At 41.2% G+C, this 27,869-nt stretch overlaps 2 protein-coding genes across 3 annotated transcripts in view; both read left to right on the top strand.

Moving 5' to 3' along the window:
* Positions 1-27,869, top strand: part of LOC147901766 (tagatose-6-phosphate ketose/aldose isomerase, putative (Mog1/PsbP/DUF1795-like photosystem II reaction center PsbP family protein)) — a 70,309-nt gene that overhangs the window by 32,654 nt on the left and 9,786 nt on the right. The window lies entirely within an intron of this gene.
* PGI1 (phosphoglucose isomerase 1) overlaps positions 9,940-27,869 on the top strand; it is a 31,226-nt gene continuing 13,296 nt past the window's right edge. Inside the window, exons 1-8 of the mRNA XM_087374495.1 lie at positions 9,940-10,605; positions 11,631-11,753; positions 23,145-23,243; positions 23,363-23,446; positions 24,395-24,538; positions 24,630-24,695; positions 24,799-24,867; positions 25,062-25,169. Coding sequence (XP_087230621.1) covers positions 10,057-10,605; positions 11,631-11,753; positions 23,145-23,243; positions 23,363-23,446; positions 24,395-24,538; positions 24,630-24,695; positions 24,799-24,867; positions 25,062-25,169 — 1,242 coding nt within the window. The 5' untranslated portion in view covers positions 9,940-10,056. The remainder of the gene's footprint in view (positions 10,606-11,630; positions 11,754-23,144; positions 23,244-23,362; positions 23,447-24,394; positions 24,539-24,629; positions 24,696-24,798; positions 24,868-25,061; positions 25,170-27,869) is intronic.

Genomic DNA, 27,869 nt, shown 5'->3' with positions numbered 1-27,869 from the left:
TAGTATTGGTAGGATCTGCATGGTTCCAATACAACTACACTATGTAGGAACTTGCAAAGGCTCTTGATAGTTTCCTTCAAATTTTCTAAGGCAGGGGGTAGAGTGAAACTCTTCCTACTTGGAGGTTGCACAAATTTTAAACAAGTTCAAAAATAGTTGGAGCACTCGAAGACAATTGTTGCTCAAAGTAAGAATCTCATGGAGTAGCTAAAAGAGTATATCCACACCTTGAGCGACGTGACAATCAAGAAACAACTTGCCAAAGAACAAAGTGAGATAGTGATTCTCATGGCAGCATACATTAAAATAGAAAGCTATCCTGTTGAGATATGACACGGATATTAGTGCATATTATACAGTGGACATATCATAGATGAGTACCAAATCTAGTGGCCATAGTGTGGGCACCTTGGCTTATGTTCTTCTTTGTGTGTTCATGAAGGAAACATATAGGCTATGTAGTATGCCATTGTGGTTAGGTTGTGGATAGGGCAATTGTGCTTACATAGTGAAACTATCCAAGTGGAGTGAGAGAATGTTGTCTAGGCAATCCATGGATAGCCAAGCTATGAACCTCCACCACCCAATACGATGTCAAGGTCCCTAATAAACCATCAAAGCATGACGAGCTTTTTGAAGTCGAAAGAAGGATACTAGGATAACATTATCAACCTAAAGTTTAATATTAACTATAAGATGTTATATTCTTCAATAAACTCAATGTTGAGCCTTGTTCAATATAGAGTGGGCTCAATACATTGTTGATTAATGTTGAATAATTGGCTCAATTTAATAGATGTTTTGCATTGAATTAAAAAACAAGTAGGATGTAGAATAGATTCATCAGCCATGAGCTAAATCTAAATTTATATATTGATGAATAGTGTACATTCCTTGCTACAAAATCATATGCATAAGTTTGTGAAAATCTTTCAATTTTGATCTTGCCTTTCCTCAAAATTCTCAAGTATTTAGCTAATCCCATCTTCTCCACCTTCAATGCACCTCTTTCACAAATTGTCACATAAACATGCACATCCAAGAATGTTTGGGCAATTAAAAAACAAACTTTCCAAAATACCACCCCCTCGAATGGCACGGTGACTATATATGCATGTGTTGTGATAGCATTGCAGGGGCTCCCTGATACATCTATAGCAATGTGATGCTACATAGCCGAGTTCATGATGGGGATGGGTGGCTTCCCCTTTGAGAGAAGCCCCCATGCAATAGTGGAATCCCCTCCTCGAAAAGATTGGATCCCCTCGTCCAATCTATGTGAGGAAAGATCGCCTCTCAATGGGGGTGGCCTTAGCTGAAGTTATTGGCATCGTTGATGTGAAATCCCCCATTGTTCCTATGCCTCCATTGCCTTTGGGATTTCCCTTAGTAACTCCACCTCCCCTTGATGCCCCTCCCTCCCCACTTGTCTATTTTCCCTCAAACAAATTAATGGAACTAGGGGACAGAGTAAACTCTCGAGAGCATTGTCCTTTTTGAAAGGGACTAGGTGTAGAAAGGAAGGCTATGCTGGAGCGGAGACTCTTACCCATCTGTACTGGGGATGCCTATCGGTACGGAATCTCTGGGGAGCTATCCGAGCATGGTGTGCCAAGGACCTAGGGCTGGAGTATATCTCCAAGGGTGCCACCTTATTTGGAGCAGATCTCGGGACAGATAAGTCCATTATGTGGGATGTTATTAGATATTCAACGCTTCATAGAATATGGTTAGCTAGATGTGAGGCCTCTATGAACAAGACTGATGTGTTTTTCCTGACATGTAAGAAGGCTGTTATGGATATAGTGAACCAATCCAGATGGTTGGTAGCTAGCTGGCCTGATGAGTCTGTAAGAGCTCGTCTTGAGAGCTTTTTGTTTTAGTTGTAATCTGGTCGTTTTGATTAATATATAAGTAGACCTATTTCAATAAATAAAAAAGAAAGGAAGGCTATGCTCAGAAGCGAGCTCAAAGTGTGATGAGGCATCCAAGGAAACCTTTCCATTAGGGGGAAATACTAATAATGAGCATTTCTTTTAAATAAAATATTACCAAAGTGCTAATAAGCATTTTTTAATTAAACGGCAGATGGCTAAATGATTCATGTAGCTTGCTAAGAAAGGTGACGATTGCGATGTTGCTACGGGGCTTTCAAGGAACGACCAGCAGGCCGAACCGCTCAAGTCTATAGAAAAGAAAGGGCGATGGAACAGCTCGCCCATTCTTCGCGGGAACAACACCGGGGCGCTCTTTTTGAGGAAATCCAGACAGTCGTGAGCTGCTGTGCGGTTGTTTTGAAGTTGAAATTACGGTTCGTCCTCGCGAATCGCCTTAAACGATGAGCACCCAACGAATCCAGGGGCGGGGATCATGCGATCCTGTGGGCTGGTGGTGAGTTGTTTTGACAACCCACATACGTTAAACCCTGTAAACTGCAAATCGTTTGGATAGTGATTTTCTTTACTTTTCTAAAAGTACCATACGAATTTTAGAGACACTCATGATTTTCTTTAGTTTTCTAAAAGTACCATGCGAATTTTAGAGACTCTCTCTCTCTCTCTCTCTCTCTCTCTCTCTTTGTAGGCAATGAAGGGTCACAGCTTGGAGTCCACAGCACAGAGTTCTCTATCGTGGGTTTTATGCCGCCATAGCCTCCTACACCACCTGGAGCCCCCTCCGTTAGCCTCTAAGGGAACGTCACAATGATACCACACCACAGTTTTCATTTCCATCCTCTTAATGGGCTTAAACATTTCCTATCTTAACTCTGTCTCTGAATTGTTCTGCATCTTCATTCTTACTCTGTCTTCCTCTTTTCATTTTCCTGGTGTTTACAGAATTATGTTGTGTTCGTCTAGGGTGTAAATGCCCACTTAGAGGTTCCACCCATTCAACTCATTGTATGAGGTTCTTTGAGTCTCTAGACCCTTCGGTCTTTGAAAGACTTTTAATAAATGTTCTTTCTTTCTCTATCATGAAACAAAGTGCCGTTATAATAATATTTTTTGAAAAAAGAGGGAGTGCCGACTAGCATTCATGTTCTCTTCCTATAATAATATTTTTTGGAATACGACCAGAAGACCTTTAACTCATTGCCATCCTTTTGGAAATTTTATTTTTGGCAGACATTGTTTGAATGATAAGATAAAAGTTGCAAAGTTGGAATTATGCATGTTAACATCACAAAAGTTGGTAAGTTTGAGGTTAAGCATGTTAAAATCACAATAGCTAAGGACTTCCCTTCCTTCAAGTTATCTCAAAATCTTTCAAACTTTCATTGTGCTCTTTAGTTCCCTTGGTCACACAAGGAAGGCATTGCTGTAACGTTATCCAATGCTCAAGACTTGATGGGCTCAAAGATCTTTGGGAGCAACCTTTATTGTACCTTGTCATTATTAAAATGAATGGCTTTAAATAGCTATTTAGATCAAGTAAAAACTTTCATCTTTGGGCATTACACATTTGAACCCTTACTTTTTGCCTAATTTTGAGCACCAAGGTGGCGTTTACTAAGATACATTATAAAGTAGATTATGTCTTATATTTTTAGCTTCGTATCACCTCACATCTTGTGTAAGGACACAATTCTTATATTGCGCCTTGCTGGAAAGAATATTACAAACTAAAGAATATTCATGAACAAGTTAATAGAGAAAATATCAATTTGATAAGGTAGAAGCAAGTTCTTATGGAAATTGGAAGTGACTTATTCTGAATATGACTTACTTTCGCTACAAGAACATGAAAAATAGCTCTATGTGATACAATTAGGCTTTAGTAGTTGTACCTTGTGCCTATCCACACATGGCAACATTCATTCAATACAATTTTTACAAAGTGCTACAACTTTTCTTTCTTCTTTATTTGAAGCATTCTTTTCAAGTACCACAGTCGCAATCATTGTCTCTACTGCTTGGTTTCAAGAAAACTAGGCAAGTATACTTCATCTAGACCTAACGATTGGAATAAGGAGCTTCGTTAAACTATTTTTAATCAAAGAGTCATTATATTGAGTGACATTTGCTCTTCATGAGATCGTGATACAAAAACTCATCAAAAGCAATTTGATGTGGCTATTTCATTTAAATTTTGTAGCTCATTTTGGCTACCATTTCGTTGCATGAAATGCTCAAAATGTGGAGATTACACACTTGACATCGACATTTTCATCAAACTCATTGAACATAGGCCAAAACTTGGTATATTGACTAACATGTGTCAGAGCTATATATGCTGCATGAAATGTAAGATTAAGAGGGGACTCTTAATGTTATTTTTTGTGTGCAAATGGACCATTATTTTGGCTACGGTAATGAAGTTGTCTTATAGATAGCTAGTTTAAAATAAAGTAGATACAAACCATTTAATATGAACTTCAATTTTATCTCATTGTTCTCCATATATATTAGTGACATTGCCATTTCTCTCCTCATTATTAAGAGAATTTCATATTTGTTTTTGCTAATTATTGAATTATTTTTAGAGGAGATTCTTTATACGTCATAATAACGTAATTTGAATATCTTCACTTTAGTTGGTTATTTGTACTTTTCTATGCCCTACAAACATTACATTATTTATTCCTTTAGATTTCAATATTTACATATAGATTGGATGTTGGTAAGAACTAATCCTAAATCAATGCGTCATGTGCTTTAGCATGGATGTTGTAAATGAATATTCTACAATATCTTGTCTCTCCCTTGATGTCTTTCTATATTATGTTAAGTATTTTTACAATATCAAAGTAGTTCCTTAACGTGTGCTTCAAAAGTTTAGAGAGTGGCTGGTGAGGTTATTTTATTGTACTACTTAATTAGAAACATGATATTGGTATTGGGAGTGAGATAATGTGTGACTTATGGTGATTAATCTATCATGCTAGTCAAAACAAGGCACCTTGTGTAAGAATTAATGCTTGATGTGCTACATGGAAGGCAGTGCATGTGAGCTTTAGAATACACAAGTGGTATCTATGTTGCTGCATTGCTCAAGGTCCTTCCAATTCATATAGGCAATTACCTCCAGTTGATTCAGTTGTCTTCAGCTTTTGTCCACACTCTAAGCAAATGTAGAGTACCTTGGATTGCATGATTCCATTAATTGGTTAGGATTGGCATGTCAAGATTGGGCTCTCAGGTATTTGTTTGAGAAAGAGACTTGATGAAGTGAGCAAGATATACATATTGTAATGGAGGAGGTAATAGTGTTGACCATTGCTTAATACTTCCATTACATCTTAGGTTCACCATTAATTGGTCAAGATTGGGTTATCAAATATTTTTTTGAGGATGAGACTTGATGAAGTGAGCAAGGAATGCATATCTCATAATGGAGGACTCACATAGTATTGACCATTGCTTAATACTTCCATTACATCTTAGGTTCACCTTCTTGCATGTACAACTTGATGTAATGTAGATTGTTGTGGCAACAAGTTTGTTAACTCCCCAAGCAAGGTGTACCTCCTCCAAATCCTTCCACTTTGTAAGATGATCAAATTACTCCATTTCAGCCACCTCCATTTGACCTTCAACATTTTTGCTATTAATGACGGTGGTTCCTTTGTATCCCATGTTTTATGTTGTATAAAATAACACTACAGTCTTGATCAATGTCATCATTGGTGTGACCAATAATAAAAAAACCAGCCACAACCTCATCTAATTTTCATTTGTGTTAAGCATTAAATGGAATGCCAATAAGGACCATGTGATAATCCTAACAACCATTGATATGCAAGATTGTGCATCATTTTCTTGTTCATGATATGGAATAATCTTCAATTCTCTTTAACCATGCCCATTAACAATCATCAAGTTTTTTAAGAAACAAGAAAACATGTGGAACATATTCCTCAACCAAGCAAAGCTATTGTTTTTACCATTGGCCTAGTATCTAAATCAAGTGTTACTATTAGTTTGATTAATATTTGTTAGTGTTTTCCACTTCCACTCTTCTTCCATGCACCTACATCATCTCTTGATTACATTTGCTATCATAGAAGGCCATCATTTTGGAATAACTATGACATTTTCTTACATGGTCTTTTGATTTATGGACAAACATCTTTCATTTGTATATTTCCAAAGGGCAATCTCCCTCTCACAGACTCTCTCATCATGGATTCAATCATCACTTATATCTCTGGGAGGCTTGTTGATATAAGGCACGTTAACTAGTGTTTACAATGTAAAGTTTCATAAGATTAAACCATCTTCTATTTAGCTTTCCCAACTTTCCTACTACATAAGATCTGATACCTTCCACACCTTTACATGCCCCTTCATTGTGTAACTTCTGTTGGTACTTTGAAATCCTAGGGGTCAGCTTGTTGAATAGCTCTTCCACTCCTCTTTAACACTCATAATATCTTGTAACAGCTCTTACGTTGAGGATTAGAGATGTGTATACGGAGGTAGTGGACCTAGAACAAAGTGGGTTCTTGAAAGGGCAAGATATCTTTCGACAACATCCTAAACATCTCCAAGGCTCTTGACCATGCTTGCTATTTGGGGCAGAGAGTCATTCTCTTTGGGTTCTACCTTGATAAGGCCTATGATAGAGTTAGATAGGATTATATTCTTTGTGTGTTAGATAAACGGGGTTTTGGGTCGGGGTTTATTCGTATGGTAACGATCCTCCTTGGCAATGCTTCTACCATTTTGTGTCTCAACGAAGTAATAGTGGGAACATACGATCTCAAGAGATCAATCCGGCAAGGATGCCCCTTGGCTCACCTGTTGTTTGTAATCTCCATAGTGCCTCTTATCCACACCACATCAAGTGTGCCATCTCGACTGGCCTTATTAAAGGAGTATCTCTTCCAATAGGTGCTCGTGATGAGTTTGATTCATTTATTAGCAATAGGATGTTCCCCACTTGCGAATGATTAATATAGGTTTTCTTAACAAAAATTAAGGTGGCAAGGTTGGAACTCTAGAAGGTTCTTGGTTCGTGAGATTTCCAAGCACCTCAATGATTAATATAAGGCTGCCCGTGCCAGTGAGTGAGATAGTTGAGGGAGAGAGGTTGAGGGGAGGAGAGAAAGGAGGTTGAGGGAGAGAAAGGAGATAGGGCTGAGTGAGGAAGTGGAAGAGGGGGTGTTTGATCAAAGGGAGAGAGGCTGAGGGAGAGGGAGGTGAACAAAGAGAGAGAGGGGAGGGAGAGGGAGGAAGGAGGGGTTGAGCTGAAAAAGGGGGAGGCTGAGTGATGCTGAAGCGAGGCAAAAGAAAGAGGGAAGGGGAGCGGCTGAGCAGTGGAGGGGAGAGAGAAATACATGAGTGTTAGGTAAATACTTGCCACTGAGAAAGGTGGCAACCATGCCTCAATAGCTTACTTCTTCGATGCCAGTGGGAAGCTCCACTACTTCCAACAATGTCATGGGAATTTTGTTTGCAAAATTACAAACAATGTCCAACAAATTTCATGTTAGAATAATGTTCTATTTGTGAGTTTTGAAATTTTGAATCTGGCAAGCTCAATAAGTTATACTGAATTCTTGAATTTGGCTCAATAGGTTGTACTTCCATTAGGGGGATAGCTATTCGTTGATGAGAGATTCAGCAAGCTATCCACCCGCAATAGAGACATAATTTGCTATTGTAACTACTATAGAAATTCATAACTCTTTTATTTACATGATCCACTAGTGTAATTCCTAATCCATTTGCTGTATGATCAGTATTTAGTACTATTGTCACTTCTTAACCTTTCAACTTTCTCTTAGTCCAATTTTTACCAATGCTTTGAAGTCTCTAAATACACTCAAATGTTTTGTGGAAAGTACATAAATACTTTCTTGTAGAGTCACCAATGAGAGTGATAAAATATTTGCTTCCTTTCGATGATGATATGTTTAGCATATAGCATGTGAATGGGGTGCAATTAGTTTGGTTTGTAGTTTGCAAAAGGGTTGAACGAAAATAGTTTAGGGATGTGAGTTTACGATAAGCTTAAATGGATTACGTTTTGTATAGTGGATAAGGAACCAACTCCCAACTCCCAACTAACTATAGTGGATAAGGAAACCAACTCCCAACTAACTAAAGTTACGAATGACAATAGCATAGAATGTGGTTATGCATTAAATCGTTGAAGTCATCACCATGCATGACATAATAAAATGAACAAGAAACCATATAGTAGGCCCTTCTTTTGATTGAATAGAAGGGTGTTGACCTAATAGAGGAATGAATGTAATGATAGCGATTTGTTTATAAGAGGGTATGGTGCTGGTCAAACACTAGCTTTAACTCTTTTAAACCCAACAATAGTTGTTAAGAATCTATGCTCACATTGTAAGCCAATTTTGACACCTAAGCTCTTGTGGAGCATATTGAGTGTGTGCAAGAGTGGTGACATTTGTCTTGGATGTTGAGGGGGTCAATTAAAGACTAGGAGGTTGTTGTCCTTACTCGAAATTGTATCAAGTGGTTAAGGAGGTTAGTGCTTGAAGGGGAGAAAAAGGGGTAAACGATTGAACAATTGAAAGGCTGTGGAAGCTTACGAAGAGGTAGAAGTTGGTGTACTTACTCCATATTGTATGAACATAGCGAGGTTTGTGCTTGTTGTAGGAAAGGGAGAAGAAGGGGTAAACGATTCAGAGATCGAGGAGGCCTGTGAGGCTAAGAAGGGTGAGTTGAGGTTTGGGTATTAAAGGGTACTTGAACTCTCTTTAAGGAGTCTCAAATGTGCATAATAGTTAGAAGAAGTTCTCCTGGAGATATGGATGGAGATGGGCGAGTGGAGAAGAAGTGAGACCAAAGAAGAAGTTAGCGAAGAAAAGGGGGGGAAGAGTGTTGTGGGATGGGCGAAGGGTGGTATTGGATAGAGGGGGGGTGCATGAAACTTTCTATAAGGAGTCTAAGATATAGGAAACTCTCTATAAGGAGTGTATGAAACTCTCTATAATGTGTCTTTCACGTTTGTGTGTCAATTGGGTACAAAGAATCTAGTATTATGGAGCTTGTGAAGGGCAATCTATGTGACCGCAGTTTACAGAGATAAATAGGCAAGATCCCCTGATTAGCAACTGTCTACTGGATGTTCGTGGCGGCCTCTTTCCTGGATAGGTGTGATATGTTTAGTTGTGTGTAGCGTTGGCCCTCCCTTGTAGGTCTCTTTTTTGGATTCACCACTTGTTACTAATAGATTCTGCATGTCAAAAAAAGACGGGAGTCTCATATGGGTTGGAGGTGGATTGAGATGGAAGAAGTTTGTGAAGAAATGGATGGAGTTGTTTGGAAAGATGGACAAGTAGAGAAGAGCTAGAGAAGCCAAGATGAAAATTTCATTAGGGTGCCAAAGGAGATGTGACAACCTCACCCTTAGATTGTGACAACCCTTAAATCCCCTCTGAGGTTATCCTTCTATCATAGCATTGATTTAAGGCCCTTGCACATTTCCCATAAGAGTGCTTTCCCCCACGGTGCGGCAAAAATGCTATATTCAGTGGCAATGCTTTGCCATTGCGAGTCGAAGGTTCCCACGCATAAGCTTGGTTGGCAGATGCGGAATTTCTGACTGTGCAAGTGATGTTAGAGCGCACATAGCAAATCACTGATGAGGAAAGTCAGTAGTACCCCCTATAAGTTTGGGTTGAGAGAGGGATTTCGTGTCTCCATTGAGGCATATATAGGCTGGCATGTGGCCTAGGGTAATCCCTAGTCCCCGACTCTCTACACTGCCATGGATGCAAGCAGTGTCGAGCTCTCTAGTTTTCCAGGAAACTCCAAGGGAGTTGTATGGGGACATTGAAAGCACGAGCATTTAGTGGTGGATTTGCCAGGGATGTTTGGGGGGGGGGGTGTTTAAGTAGGTTGTGTGGTGTGCAAGGGCCAATGTGGGAAAGGACGAAAACTCTCAAGACAAAAAAAAGCAAAGGAAGATGGCTAAACAAAGCAAAGGGACGCAAAAGGCCAAAGAAGAAGTAGTAGTAGTAGTAAAATGCGGGTGATGGTCTTCTTCCTCGTCCCATGAAACCAAAACAACGAAACAACAAGCAATTTAGTCATCTTCTCCTTTGCTCCCTTCTGCTGCTGCCGCTGCTCGGCTATGGCGATGGCCAACCTCGCCCTCTCCCCCAAGCTCCCCGCCATAGCCTCCCTCTCCCCCTCCTCCTCCAAGCTCTCCCTCTCCTCCTCCTCCTCCTCCTCCTCTCTCTTCTCCTCCCCCCCTTCCCCCCACAAATTGCTCCTCCCGTCCCTCCCCCCCCCCCACGCCATCTCCAGTCGCCCCCCCCCTTCCCTCCTCGATGTCCCCTCCCTTAAAGATAAACAGCCCCTCGAATCCGAACCCCTCCGCCTCTGGCACCGCTACCTCCTCTGGCTCTACCAGCATAAGGACCTTGGCCTCTACGTCGACGTCAGCCGCATCGGATTCTCCGATGAGTTTGTCGCCGCCATGGAGCCCCGCTTTCAGCGCGCCTTCCGCTCTATGGCGGAGCTCGAGGGCGGGGCTATCGCGAACCCGGACGAGAGTCGCATGGTTGGGCACTATTGGCTTCGCAAGCCCGAGCTGGCGCCCAATGCTCCCTTGAGAAAGCAAATTGAGGACGCTTTGGAGAGAGTCAGCCAGTTTGCAGCAGATGTCATCAGTGGGAAGGTGAGAGATCGTCGATCTGTATCTTTTCTCAGAAGACCTCACTTTGCGACGGTTGAAGCAATTCCACAGCTCGTTATCAAGTCAACTTTAGTTCTGCAAAAAAAAATTGCCTGCCCATTGTGAAGAAGTTGATATAAATCGTCCCGATCGGTCCAATTCTGCGTTCCTGGATCCTAGAATAACTGGAAACCTCGTGGAAAATTTGGCCGAGTGTATCGTAATTGAACCACTTTCTAGCATGGGATTGCACGCTTTCCTTCACACGATCGGATACGTGGACTAATACCTGAACTTTTTACCGAAATGCCCAAGTCAGATTGTACATCATTGACCACTAGTAGACGTTTTAGACTCTCTCGCGTCTGCTCATCGCTTGTGGTGACCTTGCATCGGTTTTACTTATTCCTTACTTCGGTTGGTGAGTCAACACGTGTTTTTGACGTTAAACTTCATTGCGAAGGACATTCCGTCGCACACAGACCGTCTGCGTAGGCTTGATGTCTGTCTGTCATCTTCCTAATAACTGAGAAAGCATTATATTGTATACTGTCTGTGATGCAGCTTGTTACTGCAAATAAAATTCGGGTCCTTCTAACCTGTTTCCTTGTTCATTCATGGCAAGGTCATAAAGGGGTGTTTTGCAACGATCTTGATATTATGATTCTGGTAGGTGCAATTTGAAGCTTGTTCATGCATATTTTCCGTGGAGCTGGGTTGCATTCGTCAAGCATCTTCCATTGAGCTTCTTAAGACGAGCTATATTTTTATTGCACTTGTTTTAGGGACATGAAATAAAGAGTATCTGTGCTTTTTCTACAAATGAAAAGCAGGTTTTTATCAGTATGCATGATCTGCACCTAAGAGCCAGTGCTTGTGCTTGGGGTTTCAGTAAAGTGAACGTTTTTGGAAATCACAACGGACACCAGCTGCTCATTGATTTGTTATTGAACGAAATGGAGGGGAATCAGGTGAATTTTTGTGGTATTGTGAAGTTACTCATGGTTGAAATGTATCGTTGGAATTAGGTAGCTCCACCTCCTTGTCCAGCTGGCCGTTTCACGCAAGTGCTGTCTGTTGGTATTGGAGGCTCAGCTCTGGGCCCACAATTTGTGGCTGAGGCATTGGCTCCAGATAACCCGCCTTTGAAGGTGTCCTTACTTTCTGCCCTGATCTTATTTCTGTTGCTTCTACAGCATTTGGCTCAAAAGCTGATATGTATTTGCCTGCTAGAAATGTGTTGAATATCAACGTTGACTAAACTTCTCAATAAACAAGGGTGTGGAGGTGTATGCATATCTGAAAGCATATGTTGATATAGACCAACTTTGAGCGAGTTTGCAGGGATGTTTTAGGAGCTACTGCCTCTTAACACAGGATTATAACCCTGTGGTGATTTTCATAACAAGCATGAGTCAACTTTGAAAAATTTATCCTGGCTGTAGCTTGCTCAAAATTTTCTATTACTACTTGCAATTGACTGCCTTTTCTTAGCACATTCCTTTGGTCTCTTTTTTGCCCCCCCTTGAGAAGCAATTCTAGCAAAGTGAAGATATTGTAGACTAGTTTTTCTCGCTGTAAGCTCTATAGAACCCTGTATGGAACTTTATGTCACTGCCTTTGATCTTACTGAGTTTTGCTCATTGCTTTCAGTTTGTAGTTCGTTTACCCATTTAGGTGGCAATACCTCAAAATTACAGCTTAAATAAAGGAAATGTAATTAGTCTTTTTTGTGGAATGCATTGTGAGGAGCTTCGCATAAATTGCTAGCTCCTGCCTCTTCTTGGCTCTGAACTTACAAGGAACACATTCTTTTGTAGAAGCTTATTTCGGTGTATCTTTGCCAAGCTACCCAAAGTAAATTCCTCATACATTAAAGATCTCATATAATATAGAAAGTGTACACTTGTTTTTTTTCCGTGGAACCTTTTTAGGAACTCAATGTGGATAACTTTGCATAAATGTGCTAGCTCCCAGGCAAAGGGATGATAACCTACTGGTTTAAGGTTTTCAAGAAAAGTGTGGAGTCGTAGGTTCAAGTCTTGCAGCCGCTGTCACCTGTGGTGGTAGCGATTGCCCACATGTTGTGGGGCTTGGGGTAGACCAAGCATTTATTGTGGTCATGAGCCGTCTGCATTCTTGGAGGCGCAACATGGGTGGATGTATCACTGAGGTGGTGAGGTTATTCCTTGAGGGTCAACACAATCATAAGACAATTTGCCAATCTACTCATGAACTACATGGTATATTCAGTCGAAGTCATAGTTTGCAAAGCAACATGGAGGGTCCGTGGTGAGAAAAATGGGATCGAGGGCTATTGACCTCTTTTAGAAGCAAAGAAGATAGGAAATGGTTTCATGTTAACTAGAAGCTCTAACCTTGAGTCCTTGGGGAAGGCATAGTGGTGCAACATAAATCACCCATACTAACAGGGGACAGAAGGGCAGTGGCATAGAGTAATTAAATAGGATGTAAAACGGGTATTCTTATATTGTACATTGGAGTTTGGACTGGTGGTTGCCAAATTCCAGCTGGTGCCTTTAAAGCTGATGTTGTGCACAACTCTTCTGATTTTACTTTATATGACATAAACGTGCATCAAGTGGAAACTTCGTAATAAAAGGGATTTTAGCTATAGCCTAGATTTGGGTTAAAGGCTAGATTTGTTAGTGCAAAAGGGGTCAGGGGCAACTATAAACTGGTTACTGAACCCTCCTTGCATGAACACCTTTTGAAGTGATGTGCCAACTGTATTGTACTCTAGCTCACCTTGCGTATCACGTGCACTCTCTCTCTCTCTCTCTCTCCCCCCCCCCCCCCCTCCTCTCCCAATTCTCCCTGTCTTAGCTTCTCCGTTCCCCTTCCACCTCCCACCTTGTGCTATCTTCTTTCCCTTTTCCAAATTCATACCTTCCTCTCTACTACATTGGTATCAGTCTTCAGAGTGTGATTGAGGCCTTGTACCTTGTACATCTTCACCATCAACCTTCTATCTCATTCTCCACCTTACCGTCAGCCTCTTTTCCAGAGGCATGCTTATTGAACTTGGTATGGGTAGCAGACTTTAATACAAGCTTAGGTTCTTTCAAGCATCCTTAGTAGCCCCTCTGCTCTGATATCCATTCTTAGAGCATATAGTGCAAGAGGAGCTTGGTGCATAATAGAGCAAGGTACAAACAAAATCATGTAGAGAATTGTGGGAAGGAGGCATGAGCTGCTCCGAACACCTGAATGCTTAGAGCACAGCCACATGCAGCCCTCTAAACCGCCAAGTTCAGCAGAAGGCCTTTGAAATCAGCAACAGGCCTCTGAAATCAGAGGCAACTCAGATTTGCCAGAGGGAAGGAAAGGGCACACTGAGTTTGCCTAGGAACCTACCCAGGAGTCCATTGGAGGTAGGGAGGGTGAATGGTGGGTGGTTTTTGGCCCCTCCAAACTTAGATCCACGCCTCCATTCCTGAGCAAGGCATAGTACGCTTCATTTTGGCTTAGTACAGGCTACCATTTCAGCTCCAAACCGCTGTTTACCCTTCGATTTTGGCATCTTGTTCGTGGCATGTGGCCTGAAAATGCACCGCTGAATTCAGTGGTGCATGTGGCCTTGCTCTTAGCACCTGCTCCGGCCTTGAGTGCTTTGTTGAAGCTGGTCAAGGATAGGTCCAAGGGCTTAAGGGTTGTGCACTGAAAATTGACATTATGGTAGACTCCTTTGACATATATAATAAAAGACCCATTTGAGTGACATGCATAAGCTCCACCGGACAAGAAATGTCAAGCAAGGATGAGCATTGACTTGACATCAGGGGAGCACCGGTAGACTTCATTGGAATCCCTTCCTGCATGGATATGACATTGGAATAAAAGACCCATACGAGTGACATGCATAAGCTTCATCGGACAAGAAATGTCAACCAATGCTCAGGATGAGCATTGAGCTGATATCAGGGGTGTGAGTGAAGAAGCCCCAACAGCTAAACGCTCATTGTAGAGTTTTGGACTTTAGAACAACAAAAATCTGAATTTGTATGATTGGATATAGTCTTCACAACTTGATTGAAGGATTTTGGACTACTTTTGATTAGCCTTCTCCTTTAGTGCTAGCCGTCGTCATGGCTGAGTCTGCCCTTCACCTCCGGAGTGCTGACAGAAACTCAGTACGAAGACTCTGTATAAATGGATGCTCAAGTATGTGTGGGTGTGTGGATTTGCATGTGTGAGAGCATATGCTTATACTATGGTTTACACCCATTGTTGGGCGCTGATGACGTCAGTGGGGATGTCACAGTAGTCCCTGCTATGCGTGATGGAGTTTATGGTTTTCAACCTTATGAGTAACTATCATGAGATTGAAACTGCACTATGTTGTGTTTTTAGAGGATGAGTTTGGGCATGTTCCTGGATTCATCTACATCTATATATATATATATATATATATATAAGCATGTCAGTGTGGTTCTGGTTCTGCAAAATTTGTTCCATCTTATCAACAAGGAGGATTTATGGTAACCCAGATATCAGGATGCTGGATATCAGTAGTTTCAGGAATTGCTTTGTATGCAAAGGTTTACCTGGTGCAGATCCATAAAAGAATCAGCTAAATTTGAACAAACCACTTTGAGACCTTGACACTGCAATTATGGAGTTATAGCTACAGATTGGCTGGTAAGGGTAACATAATCATGCATAAATTTGTTATGAACTTCGAGTGCAACATGTCTAAATTGCATTCCAGTAACATGCACCTTATGTTATCGCTGGAAATCTATAACAGCATGGTTAACTTATTGATAGGCCAGGGCACATGGATGAGGCTGAAAGCTTGCTCAACAACATGCCATGTCAATGTACACTGGTTGTTTGGCTGCTTTTAGTTCTTGGATGCACAGGAATGCAATTGCAGAAAAAACATATAATTAGAGCACCATGGCTAAGCTCATTTACCTTGGATGCTGTTGGTTTAACAACCAGTGGGGGATGTGCAACATATAGAATTGATCACTTTCAATGTGAAGGTCTTTTGGCTTTGGGTCTCGTAAGCGTGCGTGATTGATATTGCTGTTCGTTCTACACAGCAATATGAAACATGATGTGCTCTAAAGAATTTTCTGTATGTAACATATGGCATTAAATATTGGAGAAGACACTGAGGTATCCATCTTTGCGGTTTGATTCAAGCAAAAATATGATGGGTTGCGCAGTTCATTTGGAGTGATGAGTGCTTTTAGTATCCTAGGCTCTAGGAACCACTTGCAATTTTGAGGACAATTCTTTTTGGTGGTGCTCCGCCCCTAACAGGACCAGCACAACATTAACCAGGATTGAATAATCGTGGGCAAAGGCAGTCTAACCAGAGGTAAGGAATAACTTATGGCCGAGACTGAAGCAATATGACTTCTGTGATGGGAATTGGATGCTAAGAAAAGCAAGAGTTAGGCTTATAAATACAAGCCACAGGTGTCTCATGGGAAGGAGTTCTGAGAAACTATAGGACTTGTTGGCCTCCTAGGCCAACTAGGCTGGAGAAAGGGGCATGTGATATGGGGCACATGACTCAAACCGCAGTTGGACTAGCTTCTGTGGTGGTCTCAAGCTTTCAAGTACGGAACCTAATCCTAAGGGGTGCTGTTACATAATAATTTGTGTTGTTGGTTGACTCGCTAGGTCAGCAGATTCTTACTCAAGGTTAGTCCCAGAGGCAGGCATCTTTATATATGTATCAGAGGAAACCCTTGAGATTTCTAGAGAATCTTCTGAGTAAAACAACTTGATTAAGAGAGTTTGAAAGATACCGTTAGGCTCACAGGTAGAGGAACTTTCCTAGTGTGAGCTTCACTGACAATGAAACAAATCAAAAGCAATTGCATTTGTAGGAAATACAAAATTGGTACGATCTTTAGGAACTTGGGAAGATGAGTTTTTGCTGTAATATTTAGTGCTTGAGCTGTTATGGAGATTTGTTGCAACTTAGAGAATGTCGATTGAGTGTAGATCGTGACGGAAAAATCCTTCATGGAGGTTATTAAGAAGGGCAATTTTGATAGCTGAGTTAGCTTGAATCAATATGGGCAGAAGGCCCTGTGGTGCCAGCTGCATTGGCTGTCTTGGAACATAGTGATTGGCCAGGTCAGGTGGGAGCTGACAATTGGTTGTCCATGAGCTTGATGATTAAGTTCAGGGACACGAGGAATTGAGCAGCAAAGCAAGGATGGAGCTTGGTGAGGTGAAGGCTGATGGGCTGTCAATTCTGGCATGGGCTTGCAGTTTTGCAGTGAATGGGGTAATTGGCTGTTCAGGAGCCAAAGGCTAAGGGGTGCAGAGGCACAAGCTTTCGTTGGCCTTTGGTTATTGAACCTATCATGAGGCTAGAATAATTTTATATTGGCTGGATTATTCTCCTTGTGTAGAAATTTTGTAAATTTGTCTACTAAAAAGAGGTTTATCTTCTTTTTTGATCTTGTCCATAATGTATATATGCTTTCTATGGGATTAGAAATTAAGAAGTTTACCTTTGTACTTCTCCTGCTGGTTTCATTCACATTTTGAAAGAAAGATTTGGCTTATTGACCTTATGAACTATTTTCACTTGCCTAGTGTGACTTGTTTGAAAGTAAACTCCTGTGTGAGATGACACGCATGCCCAGTAGGATATGATGCATGTCAAAGGTATTACTTGTGTTAGGAAGGACATGGAGCCCCCCCCTTCCCCCTCTCCCTCCCTACCTCTCTTTCTCTCTCTCTCTAAAGGCGAGTCAGGATTTAGTTTGCTACAAATCGGGGCAGTCCAATTATTCGTTGAAGGGGGAGAGGAGAAAAACAAGTTTGATTTTGTAGAATCCAGAGAGGATTTTACTTGACCTTGTAAACATGTTTTTAAAAGGTCAGCAATGCTCAAAGCCAGATATAGTGGAATTTGTACCTATACGAATAGGCCATGTGTAATTGGTATTGTTGGCAGACTAGATCTTGTAGGGGAGAGAAGAGGGGGGGGGGGGTAGTTCATGGACATGGCCTTTTTCAAAGTGTTTGAGATCAAATGACAAGTAGTCTTGATTGATAGTTTTCCTTACTTCTATAATTATAAATTTTATATGTCTATCCCTGTGGATCTCAATTAGGTTGTGGAGACCTCCCGTTTTGTTTGTGAGCTGGTAGTGTTTGTAGCTGTATCTGTTCTAGTGGATAGCTTCCATCTTGGTAGCTTTTGTCTTTCTGTAGTCTAGTCTTGAGAGTCTGAGAAAGGATCATGTAAAAGAGCAACAAGCCCTCTAGGAATGTGCTCATCGTAGATTATACTATACAGTTTCTTTTGTTCAGATAGTTGAGTTTACTTGCAATTTCTGATATCGTTCTCAGAGAGTGTGTGCCAGTGTTCGACTGTTTATATACTGTGTGTTAGTGTTTGACTGTTTATACACTGTGTGAACAGTGGAGATTTGGCCTCCACAGTGTGTTGCGCAGCGGCGGCTGTTGTAGATAGAGAAAGCTGTGACTACTCGTGTGCCTTGATTTGCAGTAGCTATTCTGCCCCGCTGCTGCAGCAATGTTGAACCGGCTGGCACAGAATTCATGGCCTGTGACAGTCTGTGCATTTACAGATCGACCTTGCCCTATGTGGGTGGTCGAATCTGATGGTCAGGTCTCCTACTTTCTCATACTCTCAAGGCTCGACTACAGCAAGAAGAAAGCTAGCAAGACGGAAGCTATCCACTAAAACAGACGCAGGTACAAACACTACCAGCTCACAACCAAAACAGCAAGCCTCCACAACCTCAAGGAGATCCATAGACCGAATGTCATTGCATGGCCTGCCTGCCACACACGATGGCTGTCTATAACAGCTCGACCTCACCACCAAAGGAGGGGCGTCCCATTGAAATCCTCATTATCAAGTGACTACATAGTTAACCGCATGTAACGTTGCCACGTTGGATCTCCAAGATTCCAATCCCCTCATGTGGCATTTGTAGTTGAGAGGGGTAGTGGCCCTTTGTTCATGCTTGAGACACGTGGCCTTTAAGGAATGGTATCCCATATACAAATATATAAATGCTAGTGCCTTGGATATATTGGATTCATGTAGACCCTCCTCTCATCCTGCCGGCCTTTTGTTGGGGTGTTGAGGAGGCTTTGCATGGCTATGGGGTGGAGGTTTGGACCCTCCGCACCGAGTGCATCCTTAACTTGACACGTGGCCTTTTTGTCGCTGACTTGGTATCAGCGTAGTGTTCATGCTATGGAGACGTCATCAACTGCAATAGAGCTGATAGTCACTACATTCAACTGCAAAAAATTTGAATTATGGCAGTTGGGAGTGCGACTGTTGTTCATGAAGAAAGGACTATGGAGTGGTAATGAGAAAAAGCCAAGCATCAATTAAGGAAATGAGAAAACAGCAGGGAGCAGAAGAACGAAAGAGCAGTTGGCATGCTTGGGAGGGCTCTAGGGTTCAATTATTTTCATCATGTTGACATTGTGAAACAACAGCCGACAATTGGAACATGCTTGAGACTCTCTTCGAAGCAAAGCTAAAGAATTCAAGGAAAGTTCTGAAGCAGGAGTTGTTTGGTCTACACATTGAAGAAGAAGATAACTCAGGTACTCATATGAATTGCATGCATGCCATTATAAGACAGTTGCAAGCACTCAGATCGAAGGTTTAGGACAAAGATGTCAAAGCAGTTCTTCTCTTGAGTTTACAGCCTTGGTATTTAGACTTGGTGATGATACTATGGGTGAGTTTTGAAACAACCGATTTCAATGCTTTAGTTTCCATGCCTCTTAGTGAATATTGTTGATCAGAGAGGATGGTGATTGGTCAAGAACTGGCATACACTGCAAAATATACTGAGAAAAGAAGTTCAAAGGTTCCAAAGGAAGTTCATCTGTGAGGATTGCGGGAAAGAGGGCCACATTACAAAATTCTGCTATAAGAAAGCTTACTGCTGCAGAGGAGCTGGCTACACTGCTGACACCTTTGCAGGACCGATTGAAACCAATGCATCTGCGGGCAATGATGATTATGCTTTTTAGTTTTTCTTTACGAGCTTGAGAGTTGTCCAGTCTGGCCCTGTGTGGGTGACTGAATTTTTTTGGAATATGTTATTTTTTTAGTCCTGTGTGGCCGGCTCATTTGATCTTTTGTCCCCTACTTGTTTTAAGGGGGGATTATAGTTTCTAGGCGATGAAAGTATTACATGCCTTACATAAGCACAAAAGCAAGATAGGGTCTTATGGATGATTTTCTCTAAGAAGGAATGGTACTCTTCAGGTCAATGTTGATCACTTTACTTTTGGCTTGATAATGTTGAAGATAAGTTGACCAAGGTGTCGTAAAACTTGTCTTGAGGTTTCCATGAGTTTATGCTATCTAAGTTTGCTTCCAGCAAATATTACTAGTTTTCGGGTGAGACTTTTGTATAGAGGTACCATAGTAAATTACAAATCTTGATTTTGATTCTTAATAGATGTACCTAGATGGTGTATCTTGGTAGTATGGAATTCGAAGTTACATGATTTGTGAAGGGTTTTGGCTATTGTAGCAATAGAAGTTATGAAAATATGCTTATGATGGATTTTGCCACCATCATTGGTGCTGTAAATGTTAGATGTGCGGAGCTGTGCAATGTGTGGAGGAAAATTCTCGAGGAAAAACATTTTAGTGTACATAGATTTGTGGAAAAAGTTTTGGGGTCCACTTTTTTTCTCATATGGAGTATGGTAGGACTGCTCCAAGAAGGAAGGTAGAAAAGAGGTGACAATATCTTGCATGATCTCCTTTGTCAAGTTTGATGACTTTGAAAAACAAAGTGATGGGATAAACACGAGAGTTGCTTGAGGGTAGCCTTAAGATTTACAAAGAAAAAAAATAGCCTTGGGATTTACCAAAGAATGATTTGCTAAATGGATCTATTATTGAATGGTTATAGTTAACCTTAACACAATTATTGAACATTCTATACAGGTAATATGGATGCTAACCAGTGGTTGGATATATCATGTTTGAGAACATGGAAAATATCAAGAACTATCCATGATAGGTTGTTAATCATCATTGGATGCTAAGATCTCTTGTTATTAGAATGCTGAAGAATACTTATCCAAGTGTATGATAATATAGCAAGAAGGGATGCTTATCTAAGGATTCGATGATAATATGGCAAGAAGGGGTGATTATCTAAGGATTTGATGATAAAAGGACTTTTTAACTCATATCTCAGCGAATGTGGCCACCTGGCATTAAGGTACTAATGCTTATGTTAGCATATTCATAATTGGTTTGCTAATGCTTAGACGTATTTGGTATAGTGGTATGAATCTTCAAAATGATATTGGTGATCATGTTAGGAAAGTTATCATATACCGGTTACTCAACTCTTAGGTGAGAGAGTTAGTAAGGTTTTAATCAGTTTTTAAACCTAGTATGAGGATTCTTGGCTGATGCTTTTCACAATACCCTGAACCCTAGTGTTATGTATATTATCTTATGGGTACTCCTTAAGGAATCTAACTTATGGTAAGGAGAATCATTGAATGGATGTTGAATTATTACATCTTCTAGTAAGATTCTCCACCTTGATTTATGAGGACCTAAATTTAACTTAAGGGGGTACATCCCTAGCAGGGCTAACCATAGCTTCAACCGTGATTGTATAGTTATGGGTTAGGTTGTGGTCTAACCAAGGGTGAGGAAAAACCTAAGGTTGAGGTTGGAGCTAGCAAGGGGCGAGGTTTAAATTTGGTTGATAGAGCTACCTATAAAAAAGCAAGGCTAATCCAAGAAAGTGAGGTTTTATGGAAAAGAAAGCTAATTGGGGCATGACAACTATATTTGGATTTAATTTTAAGAAAATCAGGAGCTAGGCTTATAAATACAAGCTGGGGGCTTAGTTGATGGGTGTCTTGGGAGGGGTCCAAAAACCATAGGACCTGTTGGCCTAGGAGCACCATGCTGAAAGAAGGAGCATGTAGTATGGGATGCATGACTTAACCCTCAAGTGGACTTCAGGCTGTGGTGGGGTGGTTTGAAGTGCTGAACCTCTGGTTGGGTGATGAGCTCACTAGTTGAACTCTAAAGGTTTTGTTACCTAATGGCAGCTCTGCCCCTTGTATGGACACGTTTCAAAGGGGCATCCCCACTCCTAATCTACTCTCTCTCTCTCTCTCTCTCTTCCCCCCCCCCTTCCCTTTTCCCCCTCCCCCCATTCTTCGCCTCTTAGCTTCTCTTTTTACCTTCCATCTCCCACCTCCTGTTATCTTCTTCTCCTCCAAATAATATATATCGTTCCCTCTCTTACGAACTTGAAATTTATTACAAAAACCTTATAAAATTTCGCTTTCTAATCTAGATGAGACAGAGCAAAAAAACAGCCAGGCACAAAAGCCAGGAAAATGGCAATACACTATCTAAAGCAGATAGAGTGGCCAGGTTGCTAAGAAAACGTGCCCAAAACCAGTATATTTAGGAGCCAGTAAAAGCCCTACAACCCCATAAAACACAAAAGCCTTTATGGCACCATAAAGCAACAGAACAGAAAAATATCAATGCAACAAGCTGCCATAACACAGAACCTGCAAAACAGTATCTCTGACCTTAGATGAGCAAAAGAGCAGGCATAATACAGCATTAAAATAGCAGCAGGACAGGAATAAGGCCAACCAACCAAGCCATCATATATAGGTGCATCAAAGAATGGCTCTTTCAAAGACTTAAGAACACTACTTGAACTTCACCTTTGTAGTCATCCTTGAGCCCCCTTATCCAGCCTCTAATGGTAATCCTCAATTGTTTGAATCCAAAATGGATTCTCAATGCTAGTAGTTAAGACACATTTCTCCCAAGCCTCTTAACCATATTGTTTAAGTAGGCCAAGCCTCCCACAGCCACTCTAGCTCAAAAACATTTCTACCTACTGCTTTCAAGCTATCTGACTGCTCATTGCATACGATTCAATCACCTGAATTGCCATAGAGCCTATGCAAATCAGAATGGCTTCCCTAAGTAGCTATGAAAAAGTGAAGAGGCACTTTGCCCACAACCAATTGCTTCAACGTGTCCCACAGTCTCAACCAGTTTCTGCCGCCAATAATTGCTTGATGACAAAATGCTCTCTAATCATTTCAGACGTTCCAATCATCTATTACCATATAGTAATTTCCTTGCTCTCCCCTCATAGACCTCCCATAAAACTTGTCATCCATCACTGAAACAGCTCCACACAAAATCATCCATCTGCAAATTCTTCAGCCTCTCAAACCTCACACAAATGGTGACCATTACAAAATGTGACTTGACCTATTTCATAGAGAATATTGTGGTTTCTAGCAGTTATGATAGAGCTGCAGTGATTTGTGTTTGTAATTTTTGCAGTCTCATAGATTCTGTTGGATATTTTGTGGATGTGAATAGGTTAAATCGTTTCATTTACAATTGCATTGGTATAGAATGATGATGGTCGTGAAGTTCCCTTGTTTTGGAAATGCAACCGGCGGATTGCAGCACTATAAAAACATTCTTAATCAACCCCTTGGCTGTTTTGTCTCAGATAAGGTTCATAGACAACACTGATCCAGCTGGCATTGATCATCAAATTGCTCAACTTGGGCCAGAGATATCTTCCACTCTTGTGGTCGTCATTTCTAAGGTTTGAGATCTCTCACTTCAGTCCTTTGTACATTTGTACCTTATTTCTTTTTGTGCATATAATTTCAAATATCTGAGAAACTTGGTGTTCTTATTGTTCTGTATTATATCCTTTTCTAGAGTGGCGGGACTCCAGAAACACGTAATGGTCTGTTGGAGGTTCAAAAAGCCTTCAGAGAAAAAGGACTCGATTTCTCTAAGCAGGTCATTTTTCAGATTAAATCGAGTTTTTTGGTTTATCTTGCAACTCCCTATGCTGTAGTCTGTATGATAATTATTTTCGGAGTTTTGTAATCTCCTTTGTCTTAATGGGGTCTGCACACTTTGTCAAAGTAATTGTCATTTCAGGGTTCTACTCCTCTCAAAGGATCTAGTTCTAACCAACTCGATTTCATATTTCCAACTTGATCCTTGTTCACACCATCATTCTAGTTCTTGAAACCCAATACCACATGAATACCATAGGTCACTTGCAGTCTGTTTGGGTCAATTTTTTAAATATCGTACTAGATTTTCTGCTTTGTAGATTCTTCTAATCCAAGTTGTTTCATCAGTTCCTGTCCTTCAACTCTCACTTTTCATTACAAAATTAAAATTCCACATAGCAGTATGCCTTTAGTATTAATCCCCGATCATAACCCCGACATAGAGATGATGTTCCTTGTATTCACTCAAACAGCCCTCACACTTCTCTCAGCCTTCTCTTTACCTCTCACAGCCATCCCTTCTTCATTGCAGCCTTTTTTCAATCTCTAAGCCCTCTCTCAGTGCCCTTCCAGCCCCCCCTTCATTTCCAGCTCTCGGCTAAAAGATTCTCTTATGGTTTCTTTGCTCTTGATGACCATTTCTGTATGTGGATATTGCATGTCATCTATGTATGTCATATGCTTCTATACATGTCGTGAATATTCTCCCTTCCCTTCTCCCTTTTATAAAATTTCACTATGCTCCTAAAAACTTGTACAATCATGATTTTTGTGCTGAGATTTTTCTCCTGATCTGTGACATGTGCTACCTCTTTTAATTATGTACTAAACAAAGCTCTGATCCCAGGAAAGCTTGGGGAGATTCACTGATATCGTATGGTAGACAGACTGGCTCAATAGCTTGATGAGCTTTTTGTGTTGAAGCAGTTTTCTTTTGATGTACTAGGGTGTGGCCATCACACAAGAAAACTCATTGCTAGACAATACAGCAAGAATTGAAGGCTGGCTGGCAAGGTTTCCCATGTTTGACTGGGTGGGAGGACGCACATCAGAGATGTCTGCTGTTGGCTTACTTCCGGCTGCACTTCAGGTAATCCTCCAAACCATCCTTAATCATGTGTCATATACATACTCCTGTTTTCCTTTCCTATTTAATCACAGTTTCAAATGGAAATTTTTAGGGTATCAACATCAAAGAAATGCTTGCTGGGGCTGCAGTTATGGATGAAGCAACAAGAGTACCTTCGGTATGTGTATCGCCAGTATTATCTCTTTTAACTTCATTGTGAGATCTGCTGGATAGGCACTTATATTCAGATATTGGAAACTTATATCAATATTGCTGAACAGATCAACCAAAATCCTGCAGCATTACTGGCACTCTGTTGGTACTGGGCATCCGATGGATTGGGATCTAAGGTATTTGGGTGCCATTGACTCATTTCAGATTCTTGTTTTGAGCACTTTGCTGATATGGGTAATGCTTTGACAGCTTATTCAACAAGGGATCTGATTGCAACATCAGCTTGTGCCTACTTCTCAAACACCCATCCTTTGGCCAGTAGCTTACTGCTGGTGGTAAAGCTATTGATCTCCTTATGTTGCTTTTTCAGGATATGGTAGTTTTACCTTACAAAGACAGTCTGCTATTATTTAGCCGCTATCTGCAACAATTGGTTATGGAGTCAATTGGGAAAGAATATGATCTGGAGGGGAACCTGGTAAGACATTTTGAACCATGCACAATAGTTCTAGTACCAAGCACCCTTTGAACATGTGTGCTTGAAAGTTGGCTATCTTTTCTGCTTGTTTGAAAAGATTGAATTTCCTGGCTATTTCAAAGAATGGAGTCCTCACTGTGCCATGTACTGATGCTTGCAAATGAAGAGTTGTAAAGCATTGAAGACCTGTATGTTCATTAAGTGTTTGTGCTTTCTTATAACTTTCTTCCTCCCTTTTGACACCTTTTATTGAATTAAGTAGCAAGGTGTAAAGCGATGTTTGTCTCTTTTCTATAGTGTCTTTTCTGGTAACTTTGGAAGGTATTGGATCACTTAGGGGCTTTAATTTAATGTACATAGTAAAATCTGCCCACAGTGACAAATACTGTCACAGCCTATCAAAGGCTCAAAATGCACCACAATACTCTGCTTAATGCCCAAAAGTCTGCAAATAGAATCTGCAAAAAGTGGCAAAAGTTTGCAAATTGACTTGCACTTGAGTCCAGAAATGCTTGCAAACTTCCAAAATGCTCTTTTACCTGTAAAATTGCAACCCAAATGCAAACGCCCCGATTATTTGTGAGAAATTGCATACAAAAGAGGGTAAATGGTCTGAAAGCGCCAAATGTTACACAATTTGCACTCTGCCTGCAAAAGCCCCAAATTTCACTGCAAAATTGCACTGTAATAGCAAAAACCCCAATTGTCTTCAACACCCGTAGACTTACTGCAATGTCTATCCAAAAACTCCAACTGTGCTATAAAAAAAAAAACGAGCCAAACAATGGCTATATGCAAAGAAATGCCTGTCAAACGACCAACTGCAAGAATGCTTGCACAAATGAAACCTGCAGAGAAGGCCCTGCAAAGGAAATGCACAGACACAATGTACGGATGCTTGCACGAAGCACTAATTGCAGGTGTACAAAACGGTGCGGATGTACGTCTGGCTGACGTGAGTTGTACGACAAAAGTACAGTAACATGTACGGACGACTGACGCAACTTGTACGAACAAAATGGCGACCTGTACGGACGGACTGCAGGTGTACGGACCTGACGCTTGTATGGATGGCGACAGATTGCAATACGGAGTACGGACTAGAGCGGCGCCACATTTGTAGGTATGGACGATTTGTTGGTAGTACGGCGGTACAGAACGGACTGTCAATCCATACATTTGTACGAACGTTGTACGTCGAGCTGATGGTGATGTTGTACGGCAAGCTTGGCAATGGAAGTACATACGCATGTACGGGATCCGTACAGTTGTATGGACTGTATGGATAGAAGGTCTCGAGCTAGAGCTGAGAGCAAATGCGAAAGCAAGGAGCAAGTTCAGGAAGGAGAGTTGCTCTGATACCAAATGTGAGAAAAACGGAGAGCAAGAGTGAGCAAGAGAGAGTGAGCTGAACGTAGGTCACTCAAAAGGTGGACTGAATGAAGTGAAGTACAAACAAGAGATGAGGGGTTTTGTCCAAGTGACAAAACCCTAACTAATTACTAACCGTAGTTAAGGATTAGACTGTGGCTAGGGGGGAAAACTCTAAGAGGGAAAAGTGCCCCTAACCCACTTATTACATTACATTGGCCACTGCCTAGCATATAATATTTTGGGCAAAGCTTGCATTTCTTGGCTGAGCAAGAAGCAATCTACAGTGGCTACTTTCTCATGTAAAGCTGAGTTCAGGGCAGCTTTCACAGCGATAGTTGAATGTGTTTAGCTGTGACGTTTGTTCGCTGATCTTCGTCTCTTATTGGAGGGTCCTTCTCCAATCCTCACTGATAGTCAGAGTGCTATAGCAGTGGCAAAGAATCCTGTGTTTCATGCTCGCACGAAGCATGTTGAGATTCATTATCATTATGTCAGAGAGAAGTTGCATGCAGGGGAGATCAGTATGATCTATGTGTCAACACATGACAATGTTGCAGACATCTTTACCAAAGCACTTTCACGTGAGAAGTTTGAGGCATTTCGTAGTGCCCTAAACTTATCTCCTTTTGGTGATTGATCACCACCTTGTACACCACATTGGCATTGCAGGGGGATATTAGAATTATTATTATATTCTAGGCAGTGGCCAATGTAATGTAATAAGTGGGTTAGGGGCACTTTTTCCTCTTAGAGGTTTTTTTCCAAACCACAGTCTCATCCTTAACTACGGTTAGTGATTAGATAGGGTTTTGTCACTTAGACAAAACCCCTCATCTCTTGTTTGTACTTCACTTCATTCAGTCCACCTTTTGAGTGACCTACGTGTAGCTCACTCTCTCTTGCTCACTCTTGCTCTCCGTTTTTCTCACTGCTAAGCAGGCGGCATCTAGCAGGCATGCGGCGAGGGAGAGAGAGCAAGTGGGGAGGTTGAACGGCGGGGAGGCTGAACAGCGGAGAGGCGAGGCTGAGCGGGGGAGGTTGAGAGAGAGAGAGAGAGAGAGAGAGAGAGAGAGAGAGAGAGAGAGAGAGCAAAAAGCTAGGAAGCTACTTGAAAGAGATTCTAGAACATTGCTACAAAGTATTGGGTCTAGCACACAAGCTAGCCTCAGCAAGTACTCCGTAATACATGACAAGTTTGTAATACTTTCCGTCATTGGATTTAAGGGATCACTATAGTATAGTGATCACTAATAGCATAGATCCTGAAGGGTCTCAGAGACAATCATATCATATCTCCCTCCCACATTTTGCATTGGTATGGACACT

This window comes from Dipteris shenzhenensis, chromosome 5, assembly GCF_047967505.1.
Source record: "Dipteris shenzhenensis isolate YYH24624 ecotype China chromosome 5, Dip_SZ_1.0, whole genome shotgun sequence".
Lineage (NCBI taxonomy): Eukaryota > Viridiplantae > Streptophyta > Polypodiopsida > Gleicheniales > Dipteridaceae > Dipteris > Dipteris shenzhenensis.
Note: the sequence above shows the minus strand (reverse complement) of the source record. Positions and strands in the feature narration are given on the sequence as shown.